The sequence below is a fragment of the Thamnophis elegans genome, chromosome 1, assembly GCF_009769535.1.
Source record: "Thamnophis elegans isolate rThaEle1 chromosome 1, rThaEle1.pri, whole genome shotgun sequence".
Taxonomy (NCBI): domain Eukaryota; kingdom Metazoa; phylum Chordata; class Lepidosauria; order Squamata; family Colubridae; genus Thamnophis; species Thamnophis elegans.
Window position 1 is genome coordinate 176,147,225 of NC_045541.1, and position 17,217 is coordinate 176,164,441.

General features: G+C 46.1%; 1 protein-coding gene across 1 annotated transcript in view; it reads left to right on the plus strand.

The window, feature by feature from the left end:
- SHC2 (SHC adaptor protein 2) overlaps positions 1 to 15,774 on the plus strand; it is a 72,364-nt gene extending 56,590 nt beyond the window's left edge. The window contains exons 9-10 of the mRNA XM_032214433.1: positions 10,424 to 10,731; positions 15,646 to 15,774. Of these exons, the coding sequence (XP_032070324.1) occupies positions 10,424 to 10,731; positions 15,646 to 15,774 (437 nt within the window). The remainder of the gene's footprint in view (positions 1 to 10,423; positions 10,732 to 15,645) is intronic.
- Positions 15,775 to 17,217: the final 1,443 nt, after the last annotated feature.

A 17,217-nucleotide genomic window follows, 5' to 3' on the forward strand; every position in this document is an offset into this window, starting at 1 on the left:
AGTTCTAGTCCCGCTTTAGGCATGAAAGCCAGCTGGAGGATTTGAACCAATCACCAGGAGATTGTGATTTCTAGTCCCGCCTTAGGCATGAATGTCAGCTGGAGGATTTGAACCAATCACCAGGAGACTGTTAGTTCTAGTCCCGCCTTAGGCATGAAAGCCAGCTGGAGGATTTGAACCAATCTCCAGGAGACTGAGTTCTAGTCCCGCCTTAGGCATGAAAGCCAGCTGGAGGATTTGAACCAATCACCAGGAGACTGTGAGTTCTAGTCCCGCCTTAGGCATGAAAGCCAGCTGGAAGATTTGAACCAATCAGCAGGAGACTGTGAGTTCTAGTCCCGCTTTAGGCATGAAAGCCAGCTGGAGGATTTGAACCAATCACCAGGAGACTGTGAGTTCTAGTCCCGCTTTAGGCATGAAAGCCAGCTGGAGGATTTGAACCAATCACCAGGAGATTGTGATTTCTAGTCCCGCCTTAGGCATGAATGTCAGCTGGAGGATTTGAACCAATCACCAGGAGACTGTGAGTTCTAGTCCCGCCTTAGGCATGAATGTCAGCTGGAGGATTTGAACCAATCACCAGGAGACTGTGAGTTCTAGTCCCGCCTTAGGCATGAAAGCCAGCTGGAGGATTTGAACCAATCACCAGGAGACTGTGAGTTCTAGTCCCGCCTTAGGCATGAAAGCCAGCTGGAAGATTTGAACCAATCAGCAGGAGACTGTGAGTTCTAGTCCCGCTTTAGGCATGAAAGCCAGCTGGAGGATTTGAACCAATCACCAGGAGACTGTGAGTTCTAGTCCCGCTTTAGGCATGAAAGCCAGCTGGAGGATTTGAACCAATCACCAGGAGATTGTGATTTCTAGTCCCGCCTTAGGCATGATAGTCAGCTGGAGGATTTGAACCAATCACCAGGAGACTGTGAGTTCTAGTCCCGCCTTAGGCATGAATGTCAGCTGGAGGATTTGAACCAATCACCAGGAGACTGTGAGTTCTAGTCCCGCCTTAGGCATGATTGTCAGCTGGAGGATTTGAACCAATCACCAGGAGACTGTGAGTTCTAGTCCCGCCTTAGGCATGAAAGCCAGCTGGAGGATTTGAACCAATCACCAGGAGACTGTTAGTTCTAGTCCCGCCTTAGGCATAAAAGCCAACTGGAGGATTTGAACCAATCACCAGGAGACTGTTAGTTCTAGTTCCGCCTTAGGTATGAAAGCCAGCTGGAGGATTTGAACCAATCACCAGGGGACTGTGAGTTCTAGTCCCGCCTTAGGCATGAAAGCCAGCTGGAGGATTTGAACCAATCACCAGGAGACTGTTAGTTCTAGTCCCGCCTTAGGTATGAAAGCCAGCTGAAGGATTTGAACCAATCTCCAGGAGACTGAGTTCTAGTCCCGCCTTAGGCATGAAAGCCAGCTGGAGGATTTGAACCAATCACCAGGAGACTGTGAGTTCTAGTCCCGCCTTAGGCATGAAAGCCAGCTGGAAGATTTGAACCAATCACCAGGAGACTGTGAGTTCTAGTCCCGCCTTAGGCATGAAGGCCAGCTGGAGGATTTGAACCAATCTCCAGGAGACTGAGTTCTAGTCCCGCCTTAGGCATGAAAGCCAGCTGGAGGATTTGAACCAATCAGCAGGAGACTGTGAGTTCTAGTCCCGCTTTAGGCATGAAAGCCAGCTGGAGGATTTGAACCAATCACCAGGAGACTGTGAGTTCTAGTCCCGCCTTAGGCATGAAGGCCAGCTGGAGGATTTGAACCAATCTCCAGGAGACTGAGTTCTAGTCCCGCCTTAGGCATGAAAGCCAGCTGGAGGATTTGAACCAATCACCAGGAGATTGTGATTTCTAGTCCCGCCTTAGGCATGAAAGCCAGCTGGAGGATTTGAACCAATCACCAGGAGACTGTGAGTTCTAGTCCCGCTTTAGGCATGAAAGCCAGCTGGAGGATTTGAACCAATCACCAGGAGACTGTGAGTTCTAGTCCCGCCTTAGGCATGAAGGCCAGCTGGAGGATTTGAACCAATCTCCAGGAGACTGAGTTCTAGTCCCGCCTTAGGCATGAAAGCCAGCTGGAGGATTTGAACCAATGACCAGGAGATTGTGATTTCTAGTCCCGCCTTAGGCATGAAAGCCAGCTGGAGGATTTGAACCAATCACCAGGAGACTGTGAGTTCTAGTCCCGCTTTAGGCATGAAAGCCAGCTGGAGGATTTGAACCAATCACCAGGAGATTGTGATTTCTAGTCCTGCCTTAGGCATGAATGTCAGCTGGAGGATTTGAACCAATCACCAGGAGACTGTGAGTTCTAGTCCCGCCTTAGGCATGAATGTCAGCTGGAGGATTTGAACCAATCACCAGGAGACTGTGAGTTCTAGTCCCGCTTTAGGCATGAAAGCCAGCTGGAGGATTTGAACCAATCACCAGGAGATTGTGATTTCTAGTCCCGCCTTAGGCATGAATGTCAGCTGGAGGATTTGAACCAATCACCAGGAGACTGTGAGTTCTAGTCCCGCCTTAGGCATGAATGTCAGCTGGAGGATTTGAACCAATCACCAGGAGACTGTGAGTTCTAGTCCCGCCTTAGGCATGAATGTCAGCTGGAGGATTTGAACCAATCACCAGGAGACTGTGAGTTCTAGTCCCGCCTTAGGTATGAAAGCCAGCTGGAGGATTTGAACCAATCTCCAGGAGACTGAGTTCTAGTCCCGCCTTAGGCATGAAAGCCAGCTGGAAGATTTGAACCAATCAGCAGGAGACTGTGAGTTCTAGTCCCGCTTTAGGCATGAAAGCCAGCTGGAGGATTTGAACCAATCACCAGGAGACTGTTAGTTCTAGTCCCGCCTTAGGGATAAAAGCCAACTGGAGGATTTGAACCAATCACCAGGAGACTGTTAGTTCTAGTTCCGCCTTAGGTATGAAAGCCAGCTGGAGGATTTGAACCAATCACCAGGGGACTGTGAGTTCTAGTCCCGCCTTAGGCATGAAAGCCAGCTGGAGGATTTGAACCAATCACCAGGAGACTGTTAGTTCTAGTCCCGCCTTAGGTATGAAAGCCAGCTGGAGGATTTGAACCAATCTCCAGGAGACTGAGTTCTAGTCCCGCCTTAGGCATGAAAGCCAGCTGGAGGATTTGAACCAATCACCAGGAGACTGTGAGTTCTAGTCCCGCCTTAGGCATGAAAGCCAGCTGGAAGATTTGAACCAATCAGCAGGAGACTGTGAGTTCTAGTCCCGCTTTAGGCATGAAAGCCAGCTGGAGGATTTGAACCAATCACCAGGAGACTGTGAGTTCTAGTCCCGCCTTAGGCATGAAGGCCAGCTGGAGGATTTGAACCAATCTCCAGGAGACTGAGTTCTAGTCCCGCCTTAGGCATGAAAGCCAGCTGGAGGATTTGAACCAATCACCAGGAGACTGTGAGTTCTAGTCCCGCTTTAGGCATGAATGCCAGCTGGAGGATTTGAACCAATCACCAGGAGATTGTGATTTCTAGTCCCGCCTTAGGCATGAATGTCAGCTGGAGGATTTGAACCAATCACCAGGAGACTGTGAGTTCTAGTCCTGCCTTAGGCATGAATGTCAGCTGGGGGATTTGAACCAATCACCAGGAGACTGTGAGTTCTAGTCCCGCCTTAGGCATGAATGTCAGCTGGAGGATTTGAACCAATCACCAGGAGACTGTTAGTTCTAGTCCCGCCTTAGGCATAAAAGCCAACTGGAGGATTTGAACCAATCACCAGGAGACTGTTAGTTCTAGTCCCGCCTTAGGCATGAAAGCCAGCTGCAGGATTTGGGTCAATCACCATTAAATGGTGAGTTCTAGTCCCACTTTAGGCATGAAAGTTGGCTGAGTGACTTTGAGCCAGGCCCTCTCTCCCAGCTGAATCCGCTTCCCAGGGTTGTTGTTGCCGGGAAAACAGGAAGAAGGAATATTAGGTATATTCGCCACCTTGAGTTACTTATAAAGTAATAAAGGCAGGATAAGAATCTAATTAAAATTACATTTGCCACTGCTGTCAGTGCCAATGCCAGAAGGATGAAGCTCCCTTCTGGAACACAGAATAATAATGCTGTTAATACCTTGTACTTCAAAATGAGGCTCCAGTTGCTTGAAGGGAGCATCGTGAAAATAATCATGAAATTTGGAGAGGTTGGGTAAGAGTGATGAGGGCAGGAGGGAAAATTCATTTTACTGGGCAAAGTTCCTCATGCAATTTCAAGGGAGAATGGAACCCGGACTGGGTGAGGCAATCAGAAAGAGTTGGGCTCTATACTCAAACCCCATGTCCAACCCAGTGTTTTCAACCACTTTAAGATGTCACGACTTAAACTCCCAGAATTCTCCAGCCAATTCTGGGCGTTGAACTCCAGACATTTTAAAGCAGGGGTCACCAACCTTTTGGATCTCAGGGACCATTAAATTCATAATTTTAAATCCCGTGGACCGCTAATACGATCTGCCTAATGACCGGCTGGGTGGGTGTGGCAAGGTGGTCATGTGACTGGGTGAGTGTGGCCAATTCAATGTCACTCATGTGCCAGCCTCTACTCGCCCCTCCAGCCACTCCTTGTCTCCCCACCCGGGCTCCTTAGGGCTCCAATAGGAAGCAATTGTTGGATCTGCAGGAATTCAAGGCCAGGTACCGGCGCCTGGAGACTCAGCGTGCTGAGATGGTCAGCTAGTTCCTTCCTTCCCTTCCTTTTTATCCTTTCTTTTTCTTTCCTTTCTTTTTTCTTTTTCCTTTTCCTTTCCTGTCCTTCCTTCCCTTCCCTTCCTTTTTATCCTTTCGTTTCCTGTCCTGTCCTTTTTCAATCCTCCCCTCCCCTTTACTCCCTTCCCCTTCCCTTTTAATTTCTCTTCCCCCTTCCCTTCTTCCTTTTCTTCTCTTCGTCGCTTTCCCTCTCTTCTCCTTCCTTCCTTCCTTCCTTCCATCCTTCCATCCATCTATCCATCTATCCATCCATCCATCCATCCTCTCTCCCTCCCCCCTCCCTCCAATTTGCGAGAGATGAAGTGATAAATGAGCAGGCCATGATGCAGTCCCACTGGAACAAAGCCCTCCGGCTCTTCTCCATCAGTGGGACTTCCCTCCCGCCGTCGCCCAAAGCCCCCCATCAAGAGGCTGAAGCAGAGCTCAAGTTGGAATTTCTTCCCCCCTCCCACCTACACAAAAAGACCCTGAAGGGAGAGACTCTCTGCAGCAACCCAAGCGTTCATTGCATGTATCCGTCCCATCGGTCGTAGTTTGAGGACCCCTGATATAGTGCAATATAACAAATGCAAATAATTTTTTCTGCGGACCACCAAAATTTTCTCATGGACCACCAGTGGTCTACGGACCACCCACTGGTGACCGCTGTTTTAAAGTAGCCAAGGTTGACACACACTGGCTCAACCTCTTCCCAAGTTTACAGCTTGAAGAACCCTATTGAGTAGCTTAAAACAGTGGTCTCCAACCTTGTCAACTTTAAGACCTGTGGACTTCAACTCCCAGAGTTCCTCAGCCAGCTTTGCTGGCTGAGGAACTCTGGGAGTTGAAGTCCACAGGTCTTAAAGTTGACAAGGTTGGAGACCACTGGCTTAAAATACTTAAATACATTTCCCTATTGTGCATAATTTCTTAACTGAATAGCGGAGTTGGAAGGCCCTTTGGAGGTCTAGTCCAACCTCTTGCTCAAGCAGGAGATCATACACCATTTCAGACAAATGGCTGTCCAATCTCTTCTTAAAAAGCTCCAGTGATGAAGCAACCACAACGTCTGGAGCCAAGTCTCTCCACTGATTAATTGTTCTCACTGTCAGGAAATTTCTCTTTAGTTCTAGATTGCTTTTCCCCTTCATTGGCTTCCACCCATTGCTTTGTTTTCTGCCTTCAGGTCTTGTAGGTCGAACTTCCCCTTCTTTGTTGCAGCTCTTCAACTGTTGTAACACTGCTATCATGTCACCCATAGTCCTTCTTTTCATTAAACTATACATACTCAGTTCCTGCAACCGTTCGTCATATGTTTTAGCCTTCAGACCTCTAATCATCTTTGTTGCTCCTCTCTGCACTCTTTCCAGAGTCTCCACATCTTTTTTTTTATATATTGTGGTGATCAAAAGTGGATGCCGTATTCCAAGTGTGATCTTATCGAGGGCTTATAAAGTGTTACTAACTCTAATTCTATTAGCTCTGTCCATGGTCCTGAATCCCCATTGGCAGGCTTCGCTTCTGATCACAACTAAGCATTCCCAACCATCTTTAAGGTAAAGCCCCCTCCCCCCGCACACATATCCTAGTTGTTCCTGACTCTAAGGGCCGGTGTTCATCTCCGTTTCAAAGCCGAAGAGCCAGCGCTGTCTGAAGACGTCTCCGTGGTCATGTGGTTGGCATGACTTAATGCCGAAGGCACACGGAACGCTGTTACCTTCCCACCAAAAGTGGCCCCTATTTTTCTACTTGCATTTGTTACATGCTTTTGAAATACTAGGTTGGCAGAAGCTGGGACAAGTAATGGGAGCTCACTCTGTTACGCGGCGCTAGGGATTCAAACCGCCGAACTGCCGACCTTTCTGATCGACAGGCTCAGCGACTGAGCCACTGTGTCCCACCATCTTTACCTGAACTCATTTGCCAATCCAATTAAAATCCTCTGTCTTTCTCTCCAACAAAGAGGCACAGAGAATCTGGGAGTCGTGATCTGGTGGACAGTCTCTTAAATATGATTGAGCAGTGTGCTGCAGCTGCCCCCCCCAAAAAAAGCCTAGGACTGCATTAACAGAAGGATAGAATCAAGATCATGTGTTGTTACTACCAGATCTCCAGGTCTGTTTGTTGGGAAGAAATGCAGAGGATTTGAATTAGCCTTGCAGGTAAGTTCAGGTAAAGATGGATGGGAATGCCATACTTGTGATCAGGAACAAAGCCTGCCCATGTGGATTCAGGACCATGGACAGAGCTAATAGGACAGAGAAAAGCATTCATACTGGATTCCTGTTCGGACAGGCTTGCTCAATTTCTCAATCAATCAGAATAGAGCTGGAAGGGACCTTGGAGGTCTTCTAGAATCTAGAGCAGCCGTCACCAATGAGAAAATTTCGGTGGTCCGCAGAAAAATTATTTGCATTTTTTATATTGCACTAAATCAGGGGTCGTCAAATTACGCCCCCTGGGCAGGATATGTGCAATAAATGCTTGCGTTGCCACAGAGAGTCTCCCCCTTTGGGGTCTTTTTGTAGGGTAGGAATGGGACAGAAATTCCAACTTGGGGTCTGCTTCAGCCTCCTAGTGGAGGGCTTTGGGCGAAGGCGGGAGGGAAGCACCCCTAGTGGTGAAGAGCTGGAGGGCCTCGTCCCAGTGGGACTGCATCATGGCCTGGAACTGGCTGACCATATCAGCCCGCTGAGCCTCTAGGCGCCAGTACCTGGCCTTACACTCCCGCAGGTCTTCCCTCTGCTTGGAAAGCCTATGCTCCTAGTCCTCAGTGAGATGCTTCTGCTGAGCCTCCTTCTTGGACAGATCCAATTTGAACTGAGCCGTTTTGCCAACTCTTTCTCATGGGGGCTGCTTAGCTCCAGCAACTGCTTCCTGTTGGGGCCCTAAGGAGCCTGGGCCGGCAGGCGAGGGGTGGTTGGGAGGGGAGGGGTGAGTCGAGGCTGGCGAGGTGCCCCCCAATGTGAGTGACATTAAGTTGGCGACACCCACCCAGTCACATGACCACCTAGCCACGCCCACCCAGCCGGTCATTAGGGAGATCATATTAGTGGTCCGCGGGGTTTAAAATTATGAATTTAGTGGTCTCTGAGATCCAAAAGGTTGGTCAGCCCTGTTCTAGAGTCCAGCCCCCTGCTCAAGCAGGAGGCCCTATATCATTTCAGACAAGTGACTGTCCAGTTTCTTCTTTAAAACCTCCAGTGATGAAGCACTCACAATGTCTGAAGGCAAGTCCTTCCACTGGTTAATTGTTCTCACTGTTAGGAAGTTTCTTCTTCATTCCAGGTTTCCATCCATTGTTTCTTCTTTTGCCTTTTGGTGCTTTGAAAAATCAGCTGGACCCCCCCTCCTCTTCTTTGTGGCAGCCCCTCAGATATTGGAACATTGCTATCATGTCATCCCTGGTCCTTCTTTTCCCTTGACCAGCTGCACCCAGTTCCTGCCACTGTTCTTCAAATGTTTTTGTCTCCAGGCCCTTAATCATCTTAGTTGCTCTGGATGGCTCGCAGCAATTAAAAATAATTGCTCCTTTTTATTTCCTATTGTTTTGCTACAATTTTCTGCTCAGTTCTTGGTTTGATCTGTGAATTTTTCCTTTTCTTCCTTCCCTGTTGGTTACTAGTTTTATTTGTTTATTCTGCAGCCAAGTTAGATAATTGGCACATTTATCAATAATTAAAGTGCTCTGAGAGGTGTACGGATGAAAATGTGTTCCATCCACACTTTCAATCCTCATCATTTCTACGCACAACTGAAGCTCTCAAAACTGAATAAGCATTTGGCTTGAATGGAAATCCCCAATGGGTTTTCTAGAAAAAAAAATGATGTATTGGTTTGATGATTACAAAGGGTAGAATATGGAAAGAAGAAAATTATGATGTAACCCTAGAGAAGGTAAAAAAAATAAATTGTATTAGTAATTGCTGTTAAGAAGAGCAGAAGCTGCTCTATAACTTTTCTTCCTTTTTCTTATCTCTCTCTTTCTTTGCATCCTTTTCTCCCCCTTTCTTGTTGCTTTTCTTTATTGTTTTCAACATTTGTATTGTTGGAATTCTCTTAAAATTTCTTTAATGATTTTTTAAAAAAGATAAATCAATCAATCAATTTATCTCCCATCCACCCATCCCATCCATACATCTCTTTGATATATCTCTCTTCATCCATCCATCCATCCATCCATCCATCCATCCATCCATCCATCCATCCATATCTATCTATCTATCTATCTATCTATCTATCTATCTATCTATCTATCTATCCATCCATTTATCCACCAATATCTATCTATCTGTCCATCCACCCACCCACCCATCTCTTTCATCCATCCAACCAACCATCTATCTATCTGTCCATCCATCCATCCACCCACCCATCCACCCACCTTTCTCTCTCTCTCTCATCTATCTATCTATCTATCTATCTATCTATCTATCTATCTATCTATCTATCTATCTATCATCTATCATCTATCTATCTATCTATCTATCTATCTATCTATCTATCTATCTATCTATCTATCTCTATCATCTATCTATATCTATCATCTATCAATATCTATCTATCATCTATCTATATCTATCTGTCTATCTATCTATCTATCTATCTATCTATCTATCTATCTATCTATCTATCTATCTATATCTACCTATCATAACACAATATTAAAAATGTGCTGAGACAATAGAAAGCGTGTAGAGAAGAGCAAAAAAGATGATAAGGAGGCTGAGGGTTAAACATATGAAGAACAGTTGCAGGAATTGGGTATGTCTAGTCTAGTGAAAAGAAGGACTAGAGGTGACATGATGTTGTTCCAATATTTGAGGGGCTGCCACAAAGAAGAGAGGAGATCAAGCTATTCTCCAAAGCACCTGAGGGCAGGACAAGAATCAACAGATGGAAACAAATCAAGGAGAGAAGCAACCTGGAACTAAGGAGAAATTTCCTGACAGTTAGAAAATTAATCAGTGGAACAACTTGCCTCCAGATGTTGTCTCCTGCTTGAGCAAGGGGTTGGACTAGAAGGGCTCCGAGGTCCCTTCCAAATGTGTTCGTCTGCCTGCCTGCCTGCCTGTCTCTCTCTCTCTCATCTATCTATCTATCATCTATCTATCTATCTATCTATCATCTATCTATCTATCTATCTATCTATCTATCTATCTATCTATCTATCTAGCTATCTATCTATCTAGCTATCATCTACATCTATCCATCTATCCATCTATCCATCTATCATCTACATCTATCCATCTATCATCTATCATGTATCTATCTATCTATCTATCTATCTATCTATCTATCTATCTATCTATCTATCTATCTATCTATCATCTATAAATCTATCCATCTATCCATCTATCCATCTATCCATCTATCATATCTACTATATCTATCTATCTATCTATCTATCTATCTATCTATCTATCTATCTATCTATCTATCTATCTATCTATCTATCTATCTATCTATCTATCTATCTATCATCTATTCTCTCTATTCTCTCTTCCTCTGCCAACAACCAACCAACCAACCTTCCATATTCAAACTGTCTGAAGTTTTCTGGGCAGGATTTTTCAGAACCCGTTTGCCATTGCCTCCTTCCCAGGGCTGAGAGAAAGTAATTGACCCAAGGCGAGGCTACAACTCCCAGTTTCCCAGTTTCTCGCCTATAAAACATAAGAACCAGGCATAGGGAAGTAGGGATGCTGATGTTTCCTCTCCCCTCCCCATCCCAGGGCCTTTCGAAGACGCTCTGAAGCACCACGAGTCCATGTCAGCTTGCGGGGTGCAGAGCGGGCTCCAAATGGAGGACCAGTGGCCCAGCCCGCCCAGCCGCAAGGCTCCCATTGCGCCCACCGAAGACCAGCTGAAGCAGGAACTGTGGTACCATGGCAAGATGAGCCGACGGGATGCGGAGAAATTGCTGCACACGGACGGCGATTTCTTAGTCCGGGACAGCATCACTAACCCCGGGCAATATGTCCTGACGGGGATGCACAGTGGGCAGCCAAAACATTTGCTCTTGGTCGATCCTGAAGGAGTGGTAAGTGCTCGGGAGCCAAAGCAGGATTTGGAGAGGCTGGTGCCGAGATGGGCAGCATGGAGTTTCTTCTGTTTGCCGTAGAAAAGGAAATGAGGCAGCGAGGCTCTCTAGATGTCCTGGGCTTTGCAAGGAAGCTCACTTGCCCCAGCCGTTCTTGAAGGTTGGGAAGCAACGAAAATAAGGGTGAATGAGGGACATCAGTCAGATGATGAATGATCCTCAGGATTGCCAGCTGGTCAGTTGATTCCCCTGAAAACATTCTGGGGTGCAGCACTAGAAGAATCCACCAGCAGGGAAAAGGAGACCCTAATCCTGATTTCCCCCCCCCCCCTTTTCCCTTCCTTCTCTATTTACTCCCCTTCCTTTCTTTCCCTTCCCTTTCTCCTTTCCTTTCCATTCCTTCTTCCTTCTTCCTTCCTCCTCCTCTCTCCTTTCTCCTTTTCTTTCCATTCCTTCTTCCCTCTTCCCTCTTCCTTTTCCTTTCCTGTCCTTCCTTCCCTTCCTTTTTATCCTTTCTTTTTTCCTTTTCCTTTTTCCTTTTATTTCCCTGTCCTTCCTTCCCTTCCCTTCCTTTTTATCCTTTCTCTTCCTTTCCTTTCCTGTCCTTCCTTCCCTTCTTTTTTATCATTTCTTTTCTTTTCCTTTTTTTTTCCTTTTCCTTTCCTTCTTCCTTTTCCTTCCATGTCCTTCCTTTTTACCTTTTCTTTTCTTTCCTTTCTTTTTCCTTTTCCTTTCTTTTTTCCTTTTCCTTTCTTTTTCCTTTTTCCTTTCCCTTCCATGTCCTTCCTTCCCTTCCCTTCCTTTTTATCATTTCTTTTCCTTTTCTTTTCTTTCCTGTCCTTCCTTCCCTTCCTTTTTATCCTTCCTTTTCCTTTCCTTTCCTTTTCTGTCTTTCCTTCCCTTCCTTTTTATCCTTCCTTTTCCTTTCCTTTCCTTTTCTGTCTTTCCTTCCCTTCCTTTTTATCCTTCCTTTTCCTTTCCTTTCCTTTCCTGTCCTGTCCTTCCTTCCCTTCCTTTTTATCCTTTCTTTTTTCCTTTTCCTTTTTCCTTTTATTTCCCTGTCCTTCCTTCCCTTCCCTTCCTTTTTATCATTTCTTTTCCTTTTCTTTTCTTTCCTGTCCTTCCTTCCCTTCCTTTTTATCCTTCCTTTTCCTTTCCTTCCTTTCTGTCCTTCCTTCCCTTCCTTTTTTATCCTTCCTGTTCCTTTCCTTTCCTTTTTCTGCTTTCCTTCCATCCTTTTTGTATCCTTCCTGTTCCTTTCTCTTCCTTTTCTGTCTTTTCCTTCCCTTCCTTTTTATCCTTCCTTTTTCCTTTCCTTTCTTCTGTCTTTCCTTCCCTTCCTTTTATCCTTCCTTTCCTTGCCTTTCCTTTCCTGTCCTGTCCTTCCTTCCCTTCCTTTTTATCCTTTCTTTTTTCCTTTTCCTTTTTCCTTTTATTTCCCTGTCCTTCCTTCCCTTCCCTTCCTTTTTATCCTTCCTTTTCCTTTCCTTTCCTTTTCTGTCTTTCCTTCCCTTCCTTTTTATCCTTCCTTTTCCTTTCCTTTCCTTTTCTGTCTTCCTTCCCTTCCTTTTTATCCTTCCTTTTCCTTTCCTTTCCTTTCCTGTCCTGTCCTTCCTTCCCTTCCTTTTTATCCTTTCTTTTTTCCTTTTCCTTTTTCCTTTTATTTCCCTGTCCTTCCTTCCCTTCCCTTCCTTTTTATCCTTCCTTTTCCTTTCCCTTCCATGTCCTTCCTTCCCTTCCCTTCCTTTTTATCCTTCCTTTTCCTTTCCTTTCCTTTTCTGTCTTTCCTTCCCTTCCTTTTTATCCTTCCTTTTCCTTTCCTTTCCTTTCCTGTCCTTCCTTCCTTCCCTTCTTTTTTATCCTTTCTTTTTTCCTTTTCCTTTTTCCTTTTATTTCCCTGTCCTTCCTTCCCTTCCCTTCCTTTTTATCCTTCCTTTTCCTTTCCTTTCCTTTTCTGTCTTTCCTTCCCTTCCTTTTTATCCTTCCTTTTCCTTTCCTTTCCTTTTCTGTCTTTCCTTCCCTTCCTTTTTATCCTTCCTTTTCCTTTCCTTTCCTTTTCTGTCTTTCCTTCCTTCCCTTCCTTTTTATCCTTTCTTTTTTCCTTTTCCTTTTTCCTTTTATTTCCCTGTCCTTCCTTCCCTTCCCTTCCTTTTTATCCTTCCTTTTCCTTTCCTTTCCTTTTCTGTCTTTCCTTCCCTTCCTTTTTATCCTTCCTTTTCCTTTCCTTTCCTTTTCTGTCTTTCCTTCCCTTCCTTTTTATCCTTCCTTTTCCTTTCCTTTCCTTTTCTGTCTTTCCTTCCCTTCCTTTTTATCCTTCCTTTTCCTTTCCTTTCCTTTTCTGTCTTTCCTTCCCTTCCTTTTTATCCTTCCTTTTCCTTTCCTTTCCTTTCCTGTCCTTCCTTCCTTCCCTTCTTTTTTATCCTTTCTTTTCCTTTCCTTTCTTTTTTCCTTTTCCTTCCATGTCCTTCCTTTTTACCTTTTCTTTCCTTTCTTTTTCCTTTTCCTTTCTTTTTTCCTTTCTTTTTCCTTTTCCTTTCTTTTTTCCTTTCTTTTTTCCTTTTCCTTTCTTTTTTCCTTTTCCTTTCTTTTTTCTTTTTCCTTTCCCTTTCCTTTCCTGTCCTTCCTTCCCTTCCTTTTTACCTTTTCTTTTCTTTCCTTTCTTTTTCCTTTTCCTTTCTTTTTTCCTTTTCCTTTCTTTTTTCTTTTTCCTTTCTTTTTTCTTTTTCCTTTCCCTTTCCTTTCCTGTCCTTCCTTCCCTTCCTTTTTACCTTTTCTTTTCTTTCCTTTCTTTTTCCTTTTCCTTTCTTTTTTCCTTTTCCTTTCTTTTTTCCTTTTCCTTTCTTTTTTCTTTTTCCTTTCCCTTTCCTTTCCTGTCCTTCCTTCCCTTCCTTTTTATCATTTCTTTTCCTTTCCTTTCTTTTTTCCTTTTCCTTTCCTTCTTCCTTTTCCTTTCCTGTCCATCCTTCCCTTCCTTTTTATCCTTTCCTTTCCTGTCCTTTTTCAATCCTCTCCTCCCCTTTACTCCCTTCCCCTTCCCTTTTAATTTCTCTTCCCCCTTCCCTTCTTCCTTTTCTTCTCTTCATCACTTTTCCTCTCTTCTCCTTCCTTCCTTCTTTCTATCCATCCATCCATCCATCCATCCATCCTCTCTCCCTCTCTCCCCCCTCCCTCCAATTGCGAGGGATGAAGTGATAAATGAGCTGGCAACATTTGTGAAGAATAACAGGGTGGGGGGGGGGGGTGGGGAAATTGCTGATTATGGTAGTCTTGGTTGATGGGCCGGTTAATAGGTTGCTTTTAATTACTGCCGAGTGGAATGAATTGCCTCCTTGTCTCCTGGAGTGCCGCCTGTGAGGTAAGATCTGACTCTGGCACCACCCCACAGCACTGACTCCTCAAACAGGAAGTGTGGCTGTGAGAAAGAAAGAGGAAAGAAACGTGTGAAAATAATTGGGAAACGTGGCGAAAGCTGAAAGGCCACCATGAATAGAAGGAGAGGTTGTCCTGTCTCTCTCTGCATGATTCATCGCACAGGGCTTATAATGAGCCTCTCCAAGGTCGGGTCATTTTTACTCATTTTGGCACTGGATGTCAAGGTTGGGGGAAACTGATTGCACGTTTTAGATTTTTCCTCACCAGTACAGGCAGTCCTCTACTTACGACCACAATTGAGCCCAGCAGTTCTATTGCTAAGCAAGAGATTTGTTAAATCAATTTTGCCTCGTTTTATGACCTTCCTTGCCACGGTTGTTAAATGTATCAATGCAGTTGTTCAGTTAATGGCCCGATTGTTAAGTGAATCACTGCACTTGCCCAGTTAATGATCCAGTTGTTAAATGGATCACTGCAGTTGTTCAGTTAATGGCCTGGTTGTTAAATGAATCACTGCAGTTGTTCAGTTAATGGCTTGGTTGTTAAATGAATCACTGCAGCTGTTCAGTTAATGGCACGGTTGTTAAATAAACCACTGCAGTTGTTCAGTTAATGGCATGGTTGTTAAATGAATCACTGCAGTTGTTCAGTTAATGGCATGGTTGTTAAATGGATCACTGCAGATGTTCAGTTAATGGCATGGTTGTTAAATGAACCACTGCAGTTAATCAGTTAATGGCATGGTTGTTAAATGAATCACTGCAGTTGTTCAGTTAATGGCATGGTTGTTAAATGAACCACTGCAGTTATTCAGTTAATGGCATGGTTGTTAAATGAATCACTGCAGTTATCCAGTTAATGGCCCGGTTGTTAAGTGAATCTGGCTTCCCCGTTGACTATGCTCGTCAGAAGGTCGCAAAAGGGGAATCACCTGACACCCCCATACTCCCCGGGACTCTGCAACCATCCTAAATATGAGTCAGTTGCCAAGCCTCCGAATTTTGATCACATGATCGTGCAGGATGTAGCAACAGTCCTAAGTGTGAAACATGGTCATAACTTCCTTCTAGCAATAGCACCCTTAGACTTATATACCGCTTCACAGTGGTGTCACACCCCTCTCTGAGTGGTTTACGGAGTCAGCCTCTTGCCCCCAACAATCTGGGTCCTCGTTTTACCCACCTCGGGAGGACGGAAGGCTGAGTCAACCTTCAGCCTGGTGAGATTCGATTTGCCAAATTGCAGGCAGCCGGCGGTCAGCAGAAGTAGCCTGCAGTACTGCACTCCGACCACTGCGCCGCCACGGCTCTTTACACTTTTACAATTGTTGAACGGTGGCTAAACGGACTGTGGTAAGTCGAGGGCAAGCTGGGTAGAAGGTCGATGGTGCGGGAAGGCCGGTTTCCCAGACTCCGCCAACGTCCATTCTCATCTGTTTGTTCTGCTTATCCGACGGACTGGCTGAAATCTGGATTCCCGATAAGGAAGGGAAAGGCGGGAGCTCCCCGTTGCCCTTTCCCACCGTTGCTGTTTCCCACGCAGGTGAGAACAAAGGACGCCTTGTTTGAAAGCATCAGCCACCTCATCAATTATCACCTGCAGAACGAACAGCCAATCGTGGCTGCCGAGAGCGAACTCCACCTGCGGCAGGTGGTCAGATGGAAGCCATGAGGTTTGCGGTAGGCACCTGCGGCCCTTATCACTCCAGCCGGGGGGGGGGGGTAGAGGGGGGAGGTTGGGGAGAAGCAACAAGGGGCCTGTGAGAGTGGCCTTGCGGGAGGGAGAGGAGGAGGGAGGGCCGCAGGGCCGAGACAATGGGGAGGGGGCTTCAGAAGGGACCCTGCCTTCTTCTGCCTTCTTCTCTGGGAAGCAGAAGTCAAGGAGGGCAGACTAATTCTGTTGATTGCAGCGCAAAAGGATGCTAGTCTTCGCATTGATTGTGTGTAAGGTTCTATATTTACTCCAAGACTAACATCCAAGATGCATTTCTAAAGCATTTCTTCCTTCCCTTTCCCTTTCCCTTTCCTCACTCCCTCCCTTCCCTTTTCACTCTCCCACCCCTCCCTTTACCCTTCTCTTTCCCCCTCCCCTTCCTCTACCCCTTCCCTTTCCCCTCTCCCACCCCTCTCCCCACCCTTCTTTCTCTTTCCCCTTCCTCTCTCCCTCACCTCTCCCTTCTTCCCTTTTCTTTCCCCTTACCCCTCCTCTTCTCCCTTTCCTTCTCTTTTCCCCTCTCCCTCCACCCTCCCCTTTCCTCTTCCTCTCCTCCTCCCCTTCCTCTTTCCCCTTTCCTTCTCTTTCCACTCTCCCACTTCATCCTTCACTTTTCCTTTCCCCTTTCCACCTCCCCTTCCTCTCCCCCTTCCCTTTCCTCTCTCCCACCCCTTCCCCACTCCCTCCACTCTTCCATTCTCTTTTCCCTTCCCTCTTTAACTTCTTCCCTCTCCCCTCCCTCTCCCCTTCCCTTCCCACTCCCCCTTCATCCTTTTCTTTTCCCTTTCCTTCAACTTTCCCCTTCCTTCTTCCCTTCCTGACTTTTCCCCCTCCCCCTCCCCTTCTTTCCCCTTCCTCCTTCCCTTCCCTCCCCCTTTCCTTCTTTTTCCTCTTCCCCTTCACTCTTTCCATCTTCCTCACCTTTTCCTTTTCCCCCTTCTTTCCCCTTCTTTCTCTTTCCCCTTCCCTCCCCTTCTCTTCCCCCTCTTCTCCCCCTTCTCCCTCTCCCCCCTTCCCCCTTCTCTTCACCTTCTTTCTCCTTCCCCCCCTCTCCTTCCGCTCCCCCTCCCCTTTCCTTCTTTTTCCTTCCCTTCCCCTTCATCTCCCCCTCCCCTCCCCTTCCTCCATTCCCATCTCCTTCCCCTTCCTTCTTCCCTTTCCCCCCTTTTCCCCTCCCTTCCCTTCTTTCCACTTCCTCCTCCCCTTCCCTCCCCCTTTACTTCTTTTTCCTCTTCCCCTTCACCCTTCCCCTCTGCCTTCCCTTCCCCCTTCCCTCTCCTTCCCCTCCCTTCCCTATTTAGATGCCACCTGAATCCAGTTCACTCTTCCTTCCTTGATTGTGCTCAGCAACAAACTCTAAATTTGACATTGCCACATTTATCTGGTTTCATTTCCCAATGT